The 17032-nt window shown below is 31.8% G+C and overlaps 1 protein-coding gene across 4 annotated transcripts; it reads left to right on the forward strand.

The window, feature by feature from the left end:
* The first annotated feature begins 3441 nt into the window (after nt 1-3441).
* Nucleotides 3442-9278, forward strand: LOC137819208 (zinc finger (CCCH-type) family protein). 4 transcript variants are annotated; one of them, XR_016517274.1, is made up of 14 exons: nt 3442-4159; nt 4281-4373; nt 4456-4749; nt 4840-4912; nt 5149-5281; nt 5355-5508; nt 5631-5711; nt 6026-6151; nt 6428-6601; nt 6682-6816; nt 7063-7158; nt 7337-7852; nt 8674-8717; nt 8802-9278. XR_016517274.1 is itself a non-coding variant. In XM_068622988.1 (14 exons), exons 1-14 carry the CDS (start codon nt 3647-3649, stop codon nt 9046-9048), a joined length of 2673 nt encoding a protein of 890 aa, XP_068479089.1. In that variant the 5' UTR covers nt 3442-3646; the 3' UTR covers nt 9049-9278. The 4 variants fall into 4 exon arrangements, 1 of the variants encoding a protein (XP_068479089.1); XR_016517276.1 differs by having other exon boundaries at nt 6682-6811; XR_016517275.1 differs by having other exon boundaries at nt 6682-6811; nt 7343-7852.
* The last annotated feature ends 7754 nt before the right edge of the window (nt 9279-17032 follow it).

The following is a 17032-nucleotide window of genomic DNA, read 5'->3' on the forward strand; positions in this document are numbered from 1 at the left end:
CATATATCAACATGTATAAGACTAAAGGCATTAGCAGTAAAAGAATTGTTAAAATAAAAATGAAGCTTATGTTGTTTTGAAAAATGACGAGCATCACAAACTATTTTAGAAGATATTTTGATATAAGGAAAATATTTGCACAATTGTTCAATAATTCTATCACAGGGGTGTTCGAGCCTACAATGCCAAATATCTAGTTTAGAATCTTTACATTTGTTAACGTTCTTTATATATGACTGGTTGAAAGTAAAACATGTTAAGTAATATAGCCCTTTATCCATTACAAAAAAAAAAAAATCATTTTAGCTACCAACAAAAAGCGGGGGCTATAAAAAAAAGCCACTACCATGGGTGAAGTCTACTCAAGTTGGACACAAAAATAAATGTCAAATATTGTGTCCACAATGGAAACCTTTAACTCACACTAAAAATTATTAAAATAATAATAATAAGTTAGTGTCTAGAATGAGGACAAAGTAGATGCAATGAATAAAATTAAGTGACAGAATAATATCGAGTATAGAATGGGGACACAAAGTGAATGCAAGTTAAAAATTAATAATAATAATAATAAGTTAGTGTCCAAAATGGAGACACAAAGTAGATGCAATCAAAAAATAAGTTGCAAAATGATATTGAGTCAGAGAATAGGGATAAGTTAATATTTTATTACATTTAGAGTAGGTCTAGGCGACACTAAGTGATGTGGACGTTTATTATCACCTTAGCCCACGCTAAGTTATTTTTCGTTTTTGTCTTCGTGGCCATTTCGCTCTCCTTAAGGGCATTTTACTTATATTTATTTCCCAAGTAGTATTCCCAATGACGACAATTTACTCACATTTGTTTTCTCACGTAGTGTCCCCAACGACGACGCTAAGTTTAATTATTGTTGAAAATCCCACATCAACTAGAGATTAGGACATTTCGTAGTATATAAGTGGGTGCAAACCTCACCTTATAAGCCGGTTTTATGAGGTTGAGTTAGGCTTAAAGTCCAAATCTTAATAAGGTATCAGAGCCATTTCGAGCCTATCCTAGCGATTGTTTTTTGGGTTTATCAAGTCACTCGCTATCGGGCCGTTACTCATAATATATAGTTTCACGCACGAGTTGGTAACCTCGGTGTGAGGGGGGTGTGTTGGAGATCCTACATCGATTATAGATTAAGACATTTTATAGTAGGTGCAAACCTCACCTTATAAGTCGGTTTTATGAAGTTGAGTTAGGCTTAAAGTCCACTTCTTAATAATTATTTAATTTTATATATATTTTAGTGTCCCCTAAACATGCATTATAGTTAAATAATATATTTTTCTTTATATAGGCTTAGGCAACACTACCTTGTAAATTTGTGTCCCATTGGAGATCGTCTCTAATGCATAGCGACCAAAGATTAGCTTTCATTTCTATTGGGGCCAAGTCCACACTAGCCCCATGTAACGTCGCTCTTTTTATTTTGGGTACTCTACCATCATTATTTCTTGTAGTGATCTTGTAGAAGACTCAATATCTTCTGAACTTGCTTGGGAGTAAAAGGATTACTACTTTATCTTAAGTTTAAATCATTGTCATTTCCAAGATCTTCCTTATTATTTTGTATAGAAATATTGCACAATTGTTCATTTCTTTTATGAGTATCACTAGTAGATAAATATTGTTTCTTATACTAAGGGGGATAACCATGTTTGACGTAGCATTAATCAACAATATGATTAGTTTTATTACAAAAGGTACATTATTTAACTTATGTGGTGAATCATCCTCTTCCTCTACTATGATTTTTCCAACCACATCCTCTTCCTTGAGGCTTCCATATATGTTGTTTTTCACTATTCCAACTATTATACTTGTCTAACACATTGATCATAGGCTTAACATCATGAAGTATACTCATGTTGCTAGTCAAATGTCGTTCTTGTTGCACCACTAAATAAAAAATGTGATTTATAGACGGTCAAATGTTGTTTAGCATAGATGGTCAACGTCTGACTTAGTTCAAAACATCATACAATTACCAAAACACTAGACAATGATTGTATAAACTAAAACAACTAGTTCAATACGATGTGATAATTACATTTCTAATGTGATTTAAGAAAGTATATAAAGAAAAATAAGTATTGAGAAAATATTTATCTATAATATATTAAAAAAGAAATTATTTATTTATTATTAACGGATAAAAATAGGAAAGACATCTTGAATCACCTTCTAATATTAGAATGTAACTCAACAAAATGTGACAAGCGAGATTTAAAGCATAATCTTATTTAAAGTTTAAATTTTTTATAAATAAATAAATAAATGTAAAATTGTTCGAAATTATAATAAAAAATACATGTATTTTTATTTGTAATAGAATGTGACAAAAGTTATTTAGGTAAGAAACATGCTTAACAAAAATAAGAATTAGATTGTATTTTTTTTTTTATTATAAAAAGCTTTCATGTTAGGAATCACTATGCTACTTGACATCTCAGCTAAATTGACACCTCAAGTAACAACAATCATTTGTCATCACATGAAAAAAATATTATTAAAAAAAGAAAAAGAAAGAAAATACAAAAATATGGGGGGATTAGACCAAAACTCATATGTTAACAAAAACGATACATAGGTAGACTATATCTATTAATAAAGAATTCTAAGAACAGACTAGATGGAAGTCTATTATACCAATGAAATGATTCTCTATGAATAAATCCTAAATTAGCCAACTTATCAGCACATGCATTCCCTTCACGAAAAATATGAGTAACCCTAAACCTGATTTTTTCACAGTAATTAAGACACAAGCATTCCATCGATTACGAAGCATCGAAGGAACATTTGTCCTAACAGTAAACGCAGCACAAATCAAGGCAGAGTCACATTTCAGCCAGACATTTAGTAAAACCCAACTTTTGAGCTTCTTCCAAAACATATATAACTCCATAAAATTCAGCAACCAAAACAGTTTGAACGTTAAGGAACGCAAAGAAAGTTATTAGATTGTATTCTTAATAACTATTCTTATACCGCTATTAGTAAGGTTACAATAAACTTGATAAAAATATATTAGAACTTGTTAAAAAAATTGAAATGAAATATTTTATTTGTTTGTTCGATCTTGGACACCAATATATTTTAGTTAATAATTTTTTATTATTACTAAAATTACTAACAATATTATTATAATTATTACTACTATTATCATCATTAATATTACTATTAATTTTACTTGATTGTGATTATTGCTATAATTAGAACTGTCAGTTATCATTATTATTCTGGTTAAGTTTATTATCATTCATCTTATCATTACTATATATATTTTTAAAAAATTTAACATGCCAGAATTTTTTTAAACAAATGATCCTGAACTAAAACGAATTTTGGAAACAGTTTAAAACTATCTGTAGTTTTAAATTTTGTAAAGTTAATCTTGGAGGGTTACCTGACACAGTAGTGTAGGGGTGCAGGAAAAAACTGTAGGGGATGAAGGAAGAAACACCCAACCTCTGATTGCGGTTGAAAGTTGATGGGCCAGAGGATATACTTTGGGCCAATATACGAACCGGCCCAATAGATACGTGTTACGAAAACGCAGGTAGTTGTAATTCGAGAACAAGCAGTTATCGCAGCAAAGACAGTGCAGTGTGTTATGGCGGAACCTGTCACCAACATCCAACTCTCTCCCTCTAAAACCCTAGGTTCAATCAACGGTCATGATTCTATTGTTGAACCGAATCAAACGCTTTCACAAGATGCTCAACTCAATCAAGAAAACGACGTCGTCGTTCCGACCGGGAAACGGAATAGGGAAGACAACGACGGCGAGGAAAGTTCGCTTCATCCCATGTGGAAGACCAGCCTCTGCTCCTTCTACAGGAGCCACAACAACACATGCAACCACGGCGACACGTGCCGCTACGCGCATGGCGAGGAGGAACTCCGCCCTCGCCCCGATAACACGTGGGACCCGACCTCCGAGCGCGCGAAGAAGGCATTGAAGACCGAGACGGGCGAAAAGTGCGCCGTATCGGAGGACGTGATGATGACGGAGGCTGTTGTCGACGATGACGATTACGGTTCCAATCACGCGCTTAGCAAATGCTTGGTGCATTTGCCGCGGAAGTGGAGTTCCGAGAATTTGAGGAATTTTCTCAACGAACAGGCAAGCCTGTTTGGTTATTTTGTTTTGGAGTTTTTCATCTCCAGTTCACTTAAGTTGACATTCTTAATTCACTTCAGTTGACATTTTCAATTTAATACTTGTGTTTTCCCCCCTTTTGCAGGGTATAGCTTTTAAGCATGCTAAGAAAAAGAAAGGTATGATGATTGGTTTTGTTACTTTTGAAGATGAAGAACAATTGAAGAGTTCATCAAAGGTATTTTCTATGACTGTGATCCATTTACTTCGTGTTTTCACTGGAAATTGGCAATTGATGGTTTATAGTTTCCAATTTATAGGATTTAGAGGGAAAAACAATTGGCAACAAAACGGTAAAGGTTGCTGATGTCATTCCTCGGTCATTTGAAAAGAAAAGTAACCCCAGTGTTGCTTCCCATCAAGAATTGGATGAGGGGGTTGATGTTCCTTCGAGTGGAGCTTTGGATGCTGAAAATAATGATAAGTTGGCTGTTGATGGTTCTGTGTCTAAGTCAAGAAGTTTGCGTGATGTAGTGACTCCTCTGGCTCACATTCCCTATGCTGATCAGTTGGAGCAGAAAAAAACCTCTCTCATGCAGATTCTCAAAAAGCTTGTCAGTCATGATTGTTTCTAAATAGTCATTGTAGTTTTGTCTATTATACACGTTCCTTTTATAAAGAAAATTGATTTTTTTTTCTGGCAGACTAGAAATGCTCGCAAAGCTTGTCCAAATGGCGTTTCTCTTCCTGACTGGATTCTCAAGTCCAGGGAAATAGGTAGTGTGTTGTTTTATATCTGCAAACTCCTTCAAATCTTCAAGAATGGTTTTATTTGTAGTTCTGAGTTTTAGCACTGGTTGAAGGTGTTATCTTGGAAATAACTCATTCAGTTGTCTTCATGATTTAGTGTACCCCGTATGTTCTCTTATCGAGAGCTTGTTTACGTGGAAACATAATAAGATTTTTAATGGCCTATGCAGTTCTTTTACTATTTCTTTCTCATACTTCTGCAGGTGGTCTTCCGTGCAAATTAGAAGGTATTATTGCATCTCCTATTGTAAATGGATACCGTAACAAGTGCGAATTCTCTGTTGGATATTCTCTGGAAGGCAAAGTGACTGTAGGTTTCATGATGGGAAACTTCAGGTAGTCTGCATCTTCTCGGTTTCTAGAATGCATTTCTTGTAAGTTTTAGTTGTATACTAAAACATTATTGCAGGGAAGGTGTAACAGCAGTTGGGGAACCAATCGAATGCCCAAATGTTTCAAATATTGCTTGCAAATATGCTACAATCTTTCAGGAATTTCTGCAGGACAGTGACTTACCAGTTTGGAACCGATTTAAAAATACTGGATTTTGGCGTCAATTGACGGTATAATTTTTGCTGGACTTGGTGTTGAAAATCTAGATTACATTTGAGTATGTTAGCTGATTATTTTCATTTTATTGTATACTTCTTACCCTTTTTGAAGAAATTTATATTTCTCTTGTAAGGTCCGAGAAGGGAGAACAAGTGGGAATACTGATCCTGCTGTAACTTTTGGTGGCATTGCAGAGGTCATGCTTATTGTGCAGGTAATTTTTATAAAAAGAAATACTTGCTAAATGTACAGGTTAAAAAATGGTGTTGGTAACATCCTTCAGGGTGGTGAAAGCTTTGATGGTTTCTTTGTCTGTAATCTTTAAGGCTCACTGTGACTGTGAACATTTAGAGTGAATTCTCTGACAAGCCAAATTAATTTGTATTTGTATTATCGTTCAAACATTGTAAACTTGTATGATTTATAGAGGGAGACAAGACAAGATTCATGATTACTTGAAGCATATGATTTGTATAACTTCTTTGATTAATGTTGTTTATAATGCCTTGCCTTTGGTCTTGATTGTAGGTTTCTACTGCAAACTTTGATGATGCATTAGTAGCTGCTGAATTTAAGAGGCTTGCTCAGGCATTTGTTGCTGGTGGAGCTACTTCGCAGTGTCCAACATTACCCCTAACGGCTCTGATTGTTCAGGTAGCAGCAGCTGTTATACTTAAGCATATCTGTTTAAATATAAATTGGAAGGATAATGATGTTTCAGTTCCATTGTTTGCTAGATAGTAGCTATGTTATTATCTCTCTCCCTCTCCCAGCATCAATAGGTTAGGTTCCTTTAAGAAAAATCTGTAACATTCCCATGTATATAAAATATCTTCATTTTGCTTAACGTATATCAAATTTAATAGAGTGATATGATTTTATTTAATTTTCTAAAAACAATTTCTGATTTGGTAGCTGGTTTTAATTTAGGATCACCAAGGAATATCCAATGTGGCACCCGCTGATGCACCACTGCATTTGCTTACACTTCCTAAAGCAGGTGGGGATCCTGAGATCGGTGAAAACAATAATGCCATGGATGTAAGAATCCATGATTATATCAACAATCTCCAGTTCTCTATATCTCCAACCGCATTTTTCCAGGTTCACAATCATTTTTTTAACTATTCCCAAGGGCATTCTTTCCCTTGTATATGGGAGTTTTGAATCTACTTCTGCTGTAGGTTAACACTCTTGCTGCTGAGAAGTTATACTCACTTGCTGGAGATTGGGCATGCTTAGGTCCTGATACACTACTTTTTGATATATGCTGTGGGACAGGAACAATTGGCCTGACATTAGCACATCGAGTTGGTATGGTAATAATCATCATTTACGATCCATCTTTTTTCTGGTTTGCAGTTTAGGAATTGTCTCTGGGGCATTGACTCTTTAATGTGTCCATTTGGAAAATAATAATATATGATGTGATGATTACTTTTGCAGAGGTTAAATGGACTTTTCAGACTGCACTTTATTTCCTCTGCCAATGAAGAGTTTATTTTTTAAAATTCCTGTGAATTTTAAAAAAGTTGGTTAAGACATGTTTGTTTTGTTTTCTCCAGGTGATTGGAATTGAAATGAATGCTTCTGCAGTATCTGATGCCCATAAGAATGCTGAGATTAATGGCATAAAAAACATTAGGTTTATATGTTCAAAGGTGAGATAATTTTATATTCTGGTTGAATTATTTAATGGCTGCTTCCTAGAAAGACTGGATTACTGGAATTTTAGTTGATGTCACATGTTTGAAACTGAATTTTATCTCGTGAAAATATTTCCCTTTCAATTTAATTGTTGACTTGTAACATTGCACTTTTGGATGCTCTTACGTGAAGTAACAGGCAGAGGACGTGATGGGATCTCTGTTAAGGGAATACCTCAATATGACTAAGAAAGAAGATGATTCTAACACCCCTAAAAGTGGCAATGACATTCCTGAGGATAATGCCTGCCCAGAGGCTGAAAATGGTGAAATGGCATCTCATTGTCCAGAAAATAACAATGCAGAAGTTGGAAGTGAGGTTCAGAAGGATAGCACTTCCGAACAAGTTGATGGGATATCTGAACAGGCAGAGAACGTGACAGGATCTCAGTTAAGGGATGATGTAAATGTGCCTAAGGAACAAAGTGATGATCCAAATGTCTGTGGAAGTGGCAATGACATTCCTGGGGATAGTACCTGCCCAGGGCCTGAAACCAGTGAAATGACATCTCGTTCAGAAAATAACAATGCAGAAGTTGGAAGTGAGGTTCAGAAGGGTAATTCTTCTGAAAATGGGAACACATCCATGCAACAGTTCAAAAATATTGTTGCCATTGTTGATCCTCCACGTGCTGGACTTCATCCAACTGTAAGAACTGAAAACCATATACTTTATGCAAGCGATTCCAACTGTAACTAATATAACATAGGGTCCAAAACATGGCATTAATTCCCAGGAAATTTTCGTTTTGTTCTCTTGTGTAGATACATATCCCATTTTGAAAAACTATGTAGAGAACAATGTCATTTGTCTTTGTTTGAAGTACTTTCTAAGGTGTTGGAGTAATAGAAGATTCTAAGATCAGGTCATGTTTAAATAGGTTTCTCCATAAGAAAATAAAAAAAGAAAAGTGAATTAACTTACTCCATAAACAAAAGTAGTTTATGCACAAGTTAAAGATTATTTTTATTGGAGAAGCTAAATTATTTTTTTTTCTTTCTAAGTGTAAGTGGTCATAAATAAGTTTATCCACATAGGTCAAGTTCAATTTGAGCACAGCTGAAATTACGGTTATGTGATGATGGTTCCCGTCATGCCCATTCCCCCGATTCGGTGCTAAAAGACCTTCCTCTCTAGGACCAAAAATAAAAAAAATAAAATAAATCAGGTTCACGTTTGACCATGTATTATTGTGATTCCACCCGTCATTCACTATCTGGTTTTGTATGGTCCTGTTCCACAGTTCTGTAGATTATCATTATATAGGAACTTTCTTTACTTGCCACTGGTCCAACATGTCTTTTTATTGCAATATTTTTCTTATTCTATGTGAATTTTCTTATTCTATGTGATTGCAGAATACAGTAGAATATATGTTGGTCTTCTTGGTGTTGAATTTTAAGTAAGACTTATTTAATGTTTTTTTCTCTTAAATTTAAATATCTGATTTTTGAATTATGAAATCACAGGTGATCAAGGCTTTGAGAACTCATCCACGCTTGCGGAGGCTTGTGTTAGTTGTTCTGAACTATTATAATATAACTCTTCAATTTTTATTTTCTATGCACTCTATCTAATTTTGCGCGGTTAAATGCAGTTACATATCCTGCAATCCTGAAAGTCTGGTGGCAAATGCTATTGAGCTTTGTACGCCATCTCCCCTAAAAATTGAGAAAGGCAATAAAGACAATAGAGGATGGAGAAACATGAGCAGTGCTGGCTTAGCACGGCACAGGGCCAAGTCTATGCCCATCTCAGAGGCCTTCCATCCCGTAAAGGCTATGGCTGTTGATCTTTTTCCACATACTCCACACTGTGAATTGGTTATGCTTCTTGAGAGGTAGACCATAGGTGTGGACCTGACACCAGAGTCTCGTTTAATTTTCACTTTCTAGGCTCACAAATTCATTTTATATACCTTTTTTTTGGCGGTGCTGGAAGTGGCGGTGGAATTAGTGCTGATTCTGACTTGAAAATAGTAAATTCTGTTCAGGCATGACCTTGGATATTCAGCTGTTACGTTATGTTTTTTCGTTGCATTTATCATGAAGCATTATGTGTCTTGTCTTTTTCATTTGGCCATTCTTTTGATTTCATTGTGGTACCTGGTGGTCACAAATTATCGCATGCTCTTAGAGCATCACTGAACGGCAACACTCCAAGATCTCCAATTCTTTAGCAGTCATGTTGGACTCACTTTGTTTACGCGTGAGTATTATTGGAGACAGTTCTTTTCGTAAAAAGAAAAGCGCTGAAAATTCAGTTTTTAGGGTGTTGTTTTTAAGGAAGACTCGCTGAGTTATCCATTTCGCATAAAAAAGGGGCCTTTTCCTTGGATAAACACGGACTGGTTCGTAGACACCAACTCTGTTTATAAGATTGCTCTGTGAATGAATATGCTATCTCTGGTGGTGTAATTGTTAAGCATAATTTATGATAATTAAAACTGCATAGGTTTTTGGGAGTAAAAAAGTCTTACCTATAATCAAATTTTGACGCGTAACGTGTGATATGTGGAAAGCTAAACTGTGCGACCATTGACACTACTATAAAATTTAGGATGTGTACTTTCACTCATATTGAATTTCGTTTGTTGAGGAAAGGTTCATTAGGCTACAACACATAACTAAGAATTGTTTAATAACTCCATAAAGTTTGTGTGTTGGGCATGGGTAGTTCACGCAGGAAAGAGTTAGGACTAAAGCTAGTGGTTAAGAAAGAAGCAGGGAAAACATGAAACATGAATAATAGTTTGTGAAGACAAATGAGGCCATGTAGTTGCTTAACCCAACTTCAATTAGTGGGAAACATTTATTTAATGTGTTAAAAGATGATAAAAAGAGTGGTTGAGGGTCCTCCCCCTTTGAGAGTGTCCTAGAACTGTTGGACAAATGCTGATAATATTAATTGAGATGTTTGGTTTCCACGTTGCATACCAAATGCTTACATTAATTATTTCCTTCTTGATCTGTTTAGTGGTGTCACTATCAATTTTGTCTCATCATCATAACACAATACCTATTCACTCACTAATTTTACAAGAGGCCACTTTCAATAATTAAACGTTTCAGTGCGTATTTGGTTTCCTTATAATATTTGTAATTATGTTAAAATATCAATTTAATTTTCACTTCATTTTTTATTTTGTTTTATTTTATACTGAGAAATTAATTTTGGGTACACTATTGATTTTGAATTGAGTTAACGTAGTTTTTTTGCATTGCATAAACAATCATACCGATTTTTATTACTAATTTATTTTGGAATAAATCAATGCAAATCAATTTTACGAAGGTTTACCCTAACATTGCACGTGCATTGTATGAGTAGGTTTTTCACTATCTTTGGAAATGAATTTTTTTAAGCTATCTTACAAAGTTATAAAAAACATTATTTTTAAAAGACTAATTTAATCTCTTTAAAATAAAAAAGAAAGATAAATCAATACTTTTCATAAAAATGTGAAGAAAGATTATTCTTTTTAAGAAATCTTTTTGAAAGAAGAATAAGACAAAGAGAAATTGACATCCTATACTACTAGTTTCACAGGACTTTATAAAAAAAATCATTTATTGTGTATATTTTAGTTAATAAAAATAAAATAAATAAAATACTCAATGAAATAAATTAAAAAATCTTATACATTTATTATAAGAAAGTAATTTAAAAAATTGTGAGAAATATTTAATAAATTATAAGCAAATATACTCTGTATAATGGGCAATATTTAATAATTTAATAAAATATTATTATAAATTTCATTTTTATATGCCAAGATACAATTATTTTTTTATGTTGCTTAATATTATTAAAAACATAGAAGAATAACTATTAAAATATGTATATATAATAGTTTGTCTTATATTTTAAAGAAATAGATGTATAAATATAGTACATATTTTTTAGATATAATGAGGACGTATAAGATTCAACATTTTTTTTCTATTAATTGGTGTATCACTTGTCAAATGTTAATTTCTATATTAAAAATATCTTTGTCAAGATCTAATCTTAGGTTTAGATATGATAATGCACTAAAATAAATAAATAAAATTCTTTAATAAATTGAAATTTTACTTTCAAATATTTATAAATAACATTAAAAAGTATTTAAACATAACATAAAAAATTATTAAACCTAAAATAATAAACAAATAAACATATTCTTTATTCATCATTTAAACACAAATCATAACTAAATAATATTGTAAAAAAGATGTATAAGTCACAATTGAAAATATTAAAAATATAATTCTTTAATATAATATTTTAAAAAATTATATAAAATATTTATTTACATAAGTAAGTTATTATATGCATGGGTTGGATACTATAGTATCGTGCCTACATTCATTCTCATTAAAAATATTAAAATATATTCAAGTTTCTGTGATTTAATTATTTTCTTATTTTATTAGAAATATTTTCCCTTCTTTGGCGTTTCTTTTTGACTGGTCTGAATTGGTATGCAATTTGATAATGGAGATAATGTCTCCTTCTCCACTACAATTGTTGACTTTACTTAATTGAATTGAATATATAGAATATACTTATATTTTATAGCAGTGCCCTAAAAGTATTAGTAAATAATGCAATAAATAATATTTTTATTTAAATCACTCTAATAAAGCAAAGGAAATCGTAACAAGAGTAAAACTATTAATATCATTTTCTAATAGAAACTTTTTGCTAATATCTTATACATATTTAGCTTCCATTAATGAGACTTCTGATTTACAGCATTAGTGCCATCGTCTAATTTTTTGTTTGATATTGAAATTTAAATGTCATCAAAAGGATTTGGCAAAAATGTTATTAGGTGAAATCTTATCACTTCAACAGGTGTTTGCCATGTAGTTTGGTTTATTTTTGGAAATTACTTTTTTATTAACACAAAGTAAAATTTAATAACTATTTAAATAATTATTAGTACAAATGTTCTTGGATGCTTTGGAATCGACGAAATATTTATTATGTGAAAAAATAAGTTTAGGATTACTCGTATTTTTCGTAAAGAGAATGTGTGTGTCAATAAGTTGACTAATTTAGAATTTATTCATAAAGAATCTTTTCATTGGTATAATAGACTTTTATCTAGTCTGTTCTTATAATTCTTTATTAATATGTATAGTCTACCTATGTATTTTTTTTGTTAACATATAAGTTTTGGTCTAGTTTCTATATTTTTTTTAATAATATTCTTTTATGTAATGACAAATGATTGTTGTTACTTGATGATTAAGTAACATAATAATGTATAACTAAGATGTGAAGTAGCATAATAATGTTTAAAATAAAAAAAAATTATAAAAAAAATGTTAATTATCCATTAAATACAATAGATACAAGTACACAACCAAATCAGACTTAAAAAGATGCAGTTTTTTTTTACCTAATTATTATTATTATTATTATTATTATTATTATTATTATTATTATTATTATTATTATTATTATTATTATTATTATTATTATTATTATTATTTTACTTCATATCTCTTTGACGATTTAAAGATAGTTTGATTCGATTTGGAACACATCATGGTGACTTGACAAGACAATGCCCTAGCTAGTGCTACCCCAAACCCTTTCAAACTAAACAAATTATTGACCATGTAAGACTTTGGACTAAGGAAATTCAAAAATGCACAATTCAAAAATGCCTTCATGATTAGATAAACTCATTTTTATCACAAAGTAGCTCATGCAAACATATTTTCCAACAAGATATTATAAATCTTGTTAAAATAACTTTTGATACTCACACAATCAATTTACAAAAAAGAAATTATATATTTATATATTATAATTTAGTTGATACAGATCTCCCATATTTTTTAAATAATTTAATTACTTTCTAACATATTTATAAACTAACTTTTTATTATTCAAATTAAAAATCTTAGATAAAATTAATTCATAATATATAAGTAAATATAAATTTTATTTGTATTAGAATTATATTCACCTTAATGTAATAAAATGTGTTAAAAATCCTAAATGGATTAATAATATTAATTCATATAATATATAAGTGGATCTAATCGTGATAATTATGATATAAACTTTTTTTTGAGCAATCATCTAACTATCTTATCCATGATGCATGATACACAAACCCTAATATTACTACTACCTGTCAATTTCAAGCAATTAATTTCATTGTCTTATCTCATTTAGCCGTCAATCTTTATCTAGTTTTTCTTTCAAACTCGAGCATTTTTATCCATGCCTTTTTTTTTTCTACTTTAATGATTTTGTCTCTCTCTTTACTGGAGAGGAAGCCAGATAATCCAATTTGACTATAAGCAATGTGAAGAGGACACCAAAGAAAGTTAAGAACACTAAAAGCAAAATAATCTCACTTCCAAACAACTTTCTCTCTAAACTCTAAAGCAATACAATAAAGGAACTCTACGGGTTGGTACCGAACGAGTTAGTCTCGAATCTGGTGACCAACTGACTGGTCTCGGATCTGGTGACCAACTGATTTAGTCAAAGAACACCTTAAGTTACACAATAAATAATAGTAACGACAATTACAATAGCATTTAATGAGTCACATTCATATTCCAAAATATGTGAAAAATATCTTCGACAAATCAGCTAAATACGGATTAACTAAAAGATGTTACAAATATTCTAATATATCTTCCTATTAAACAGGGATCACGATGCATATCAGTCAATAATTGATATCCAGCTCATCATGACAAAGACCCATAACCAACACTATAAATAAAAGCATATGCACCTAAAATCTAAACACTGATTTGAGCGTTGGAGTGCAATTGCAGGGACTCCGACCGACCGAGCATCAACATTTGGAGAAGGAGACTTGAAGGAAGAAACCAATCAACATTTGGAGAAAAAGACTTGAAGAAAGAAAACAAAAGATTATCAACACGTTAACAATTCTTCAACCAATTCCAAATATTATCTAGACCCCTCTATATAATAAAGGTATAGGAACCAATCAACTTATTCTCCTCATCTCATCTCTTTCTTCTTTGTCTTACCATCTGAAAATCTATTCGCATAAAAATAAAAAACCATGTTTTGCATGCTCCTTAAAGAGAAAAGGTGGTAAAAATATCTCAAGTTCCATGAACTACAAGCTTCAGATTCTCACTTTGCCTCTCCTGAAAAAACCATCATCACAAAACATATTAAAAAACCTGCTAGTTGTAATAACTACATGAAAATAACACACGTCCCTTTTACTTCACGCAGAAGTATCAAGACATTTGGGAATGAATGCATGAACGAATGAATAATGATAAAAAAATATAGCATTTATGAAGCTATGATATCTCAACAATTATGGGTTTCCATTTCACTGTCATGAAAATGAATTGATTGGGTGGCTAATCTTCTGGCCCATGTTGCATCTCATCCATAAATTTAAGGGACACTTTGAAGGACGCTAAAACCAGCTACACTAATTATTATAGTAAACAAGAACAAACAAAGTGAATATTAGCATCTCAAGTGGCTGGATTCGTGAACCTCAAATGTGACACATAAGATGTTATTCGTGTGTCTCTAAAATAATCATTATGCTTCCTATAGTTTTGAAAAGGTTACAGATATTGACTTCACACTTTGAATTCTTTAATTTTCTCATCTAAAGACCACACTCTGCTAAGCATAAGCATCGATCTTGTGGCAAAAGTAAAAGTGGAAGGTTTTGATCATTAACTTAAATAATCATATAAGCTTTTTACCTTTCTACTCCAAATGCTTCTGTCAAGCCACTTTGTTTCATACTTTAATTCAAACTAACTGGAAGCAAGGAAAGCAGAGAAAGGTAAAAAGGGCAATCCATCTTTATAGTAATGCATGGAGATAACAATAAAGAACCAACAGATCTCATTTTTACCCTACTGTTACACACATATTTATGTAATCAAGAGAAACACAGACTAGTTAATATTATATTACTTACACTGTAATCAATATTGATGAGAAATCTACTTGAAGTTCATACAAGAATATGTTTACAATTAAAAAGTAAGATGTGTAAAGGACAAGAACCTTTATTGATATGTACTGAATGCTTAATGATACAGTATGTTAAAATAATTTGAAAACAAATCCACAAGTGGTAGGGTTGGATGGAGGACAGTGCTTTTACTTTCTTTTGTTAAAGATCTGAAGTTGATTTTGTTTTCTTTTTCTCCTGTTTGTTCATATGGCACAGTTGAAACTTGATTCTTTTGATAATGCAGGGAAGGAAAGTACAAACTCAAAGAAAAGAAGCGGTCTCTAGAATCAATGAAGAGGCTTATTCATATGATATGAACATGCAAATGCCCTACCTTAACCGTTATATGCACATTCTTTGGTGGCTAAACGCTCACCACGTTAACCATAATTATGTGTCCCATGAAAGTGGCTACACATAATTTTTGTCCCCCCCCTCATCATTTTCTTCCCAACATCAATAATATTTTCCTCTCCATTATTATATCTACCATGCATATGTTATATGATATTAAGTTTAACTTAGTTGTTTGATATTTAAGTTTTGAATATATATATTTTCAGGTAATAGCCACACATTACTTAAAAGTTAAGATTAAGAGAATTCTAAATAAACTTTAACTCTCTTAAATGCTCTTTAAGGAAAAAAATCATGATGAAGCTCTAAGCTTTAAAACGGATAATACTTCAGATGCTAAGATTGTCCCGAACAATGTTATCTAGGAGTGACGAAATGGATTAGCCTGCCTCGTTTTAACCCGACCCAACCCACTAAAGGGTAGGCGACCCACCACCTTACTTTATAAGTACTTAATAATATATTAAAAACACATTTAATTATACAAATACTTTATAAGTTTTTAATTGATTAATTATTGTTTCTAATCAGATAAATTAAAATAATTATCACCTTTACATGTTAAATTACTCTATTATAATTAATAATTGAAACTTAATTTTTAAGTGTTATGATTTATGATACAATACTATTGCATATTTGCATCCCTCAAATAATATAATACAAAAAAAGTTAATCTTTTAATTTTTATTTTTTTTATTTAAAAAAAAAGGCTTACGGATCAACTCGCCATGTCCTCCTTTTGTCTCGTTAGTTTGACGGGTTAGACGGGATGGACTAAAACAGACTAGCAAGTTGAAAACACCAACCCAACTTGTGGGTCAAGGCCCATTTTGCCACCCCTAATGTTATGTAACGGACTAGAGGTCAGAACATTCAAAAACATATAGATACAGATCAATCTCATAAGGAGTAGTCAGTCAATTCTTTGATTCACTTTTATACTCATATTTCATAATTTCACTAGCTCTTACTAACTGAAACTCAGAGAATCTTTATCAAGTGGATCTTTTCCTCAAAGGTATAAACTCAAATTCCTAACGATACCACTTTTTCTACCTTGGAAGAGTCACACTCCTTTTCAATAAGAACATTTCACATTCATCATGGGGTTTGTGTAAAGTTATTCTCAAATCACAAGTCTTATGTACTAGATGCAGAATTGTCCCATTGTCACCATCACATCCTAAGATGGACTCACAAACAATTAGAACCCTCAAAGCACATATGGAGACTCTCCTTCAAAAATAATGAGAAAATATGGAGACTCAAACACAAGAAAAAAGGCGATGAAAGTTCCTTCCTCTTCCTCTATTCTGAATGCCACACAAGTCTTTAAGAGAAAATGTGTAAGTAAGTATAAAAATTACACCCCTTTGAGTGACATTCAAAATGTTATCATCCAAGTCTAAATTAGATATTATTTTATAAATTAAAAAATTATTAGTATCTAATGTGATTTCTATTATTAAGAAAATATTATA

This window comes from Phaseolus vulgaris, chromosome 11 (assembly GCF_051622355.1).
Source record: "Phaseolus vulgaris cultivar YP4 chromosome 11, ASM5162235v1, whole genome shotgun sequence".
Taxonomy (NCBI): domain Eukaryota; kingdom Viridiplantae; phylum Streptophyta; class Magnoliopsida; order Fabales; family Fabaceae; genus Phaseolus; species Phaseolus vulgaris.

Coding starts and splice junctions, on each gene's coding strand:
- LOC137819208 (XM_068622988.1), top strand. CDS start 3,647: ATGGCGGAACCTGTCACCAACATCCAACTCTCTCCCTCTAAAACCCTA. Junction 4,160..4,280: donor GGAATTTTCTCAACGAACAG/GCAAGCCTGTTT, acceptor CCCCTTTTGCAG/GGTATAGCTTTTAAGCATGC. Junction 8,718..8,801: donor CCACGCTTGCGGAGGCTTGT/GTTAGTTGTTCT, acceptor GGTTAAATGCAG/TTACATATCCTGCAATCCTG.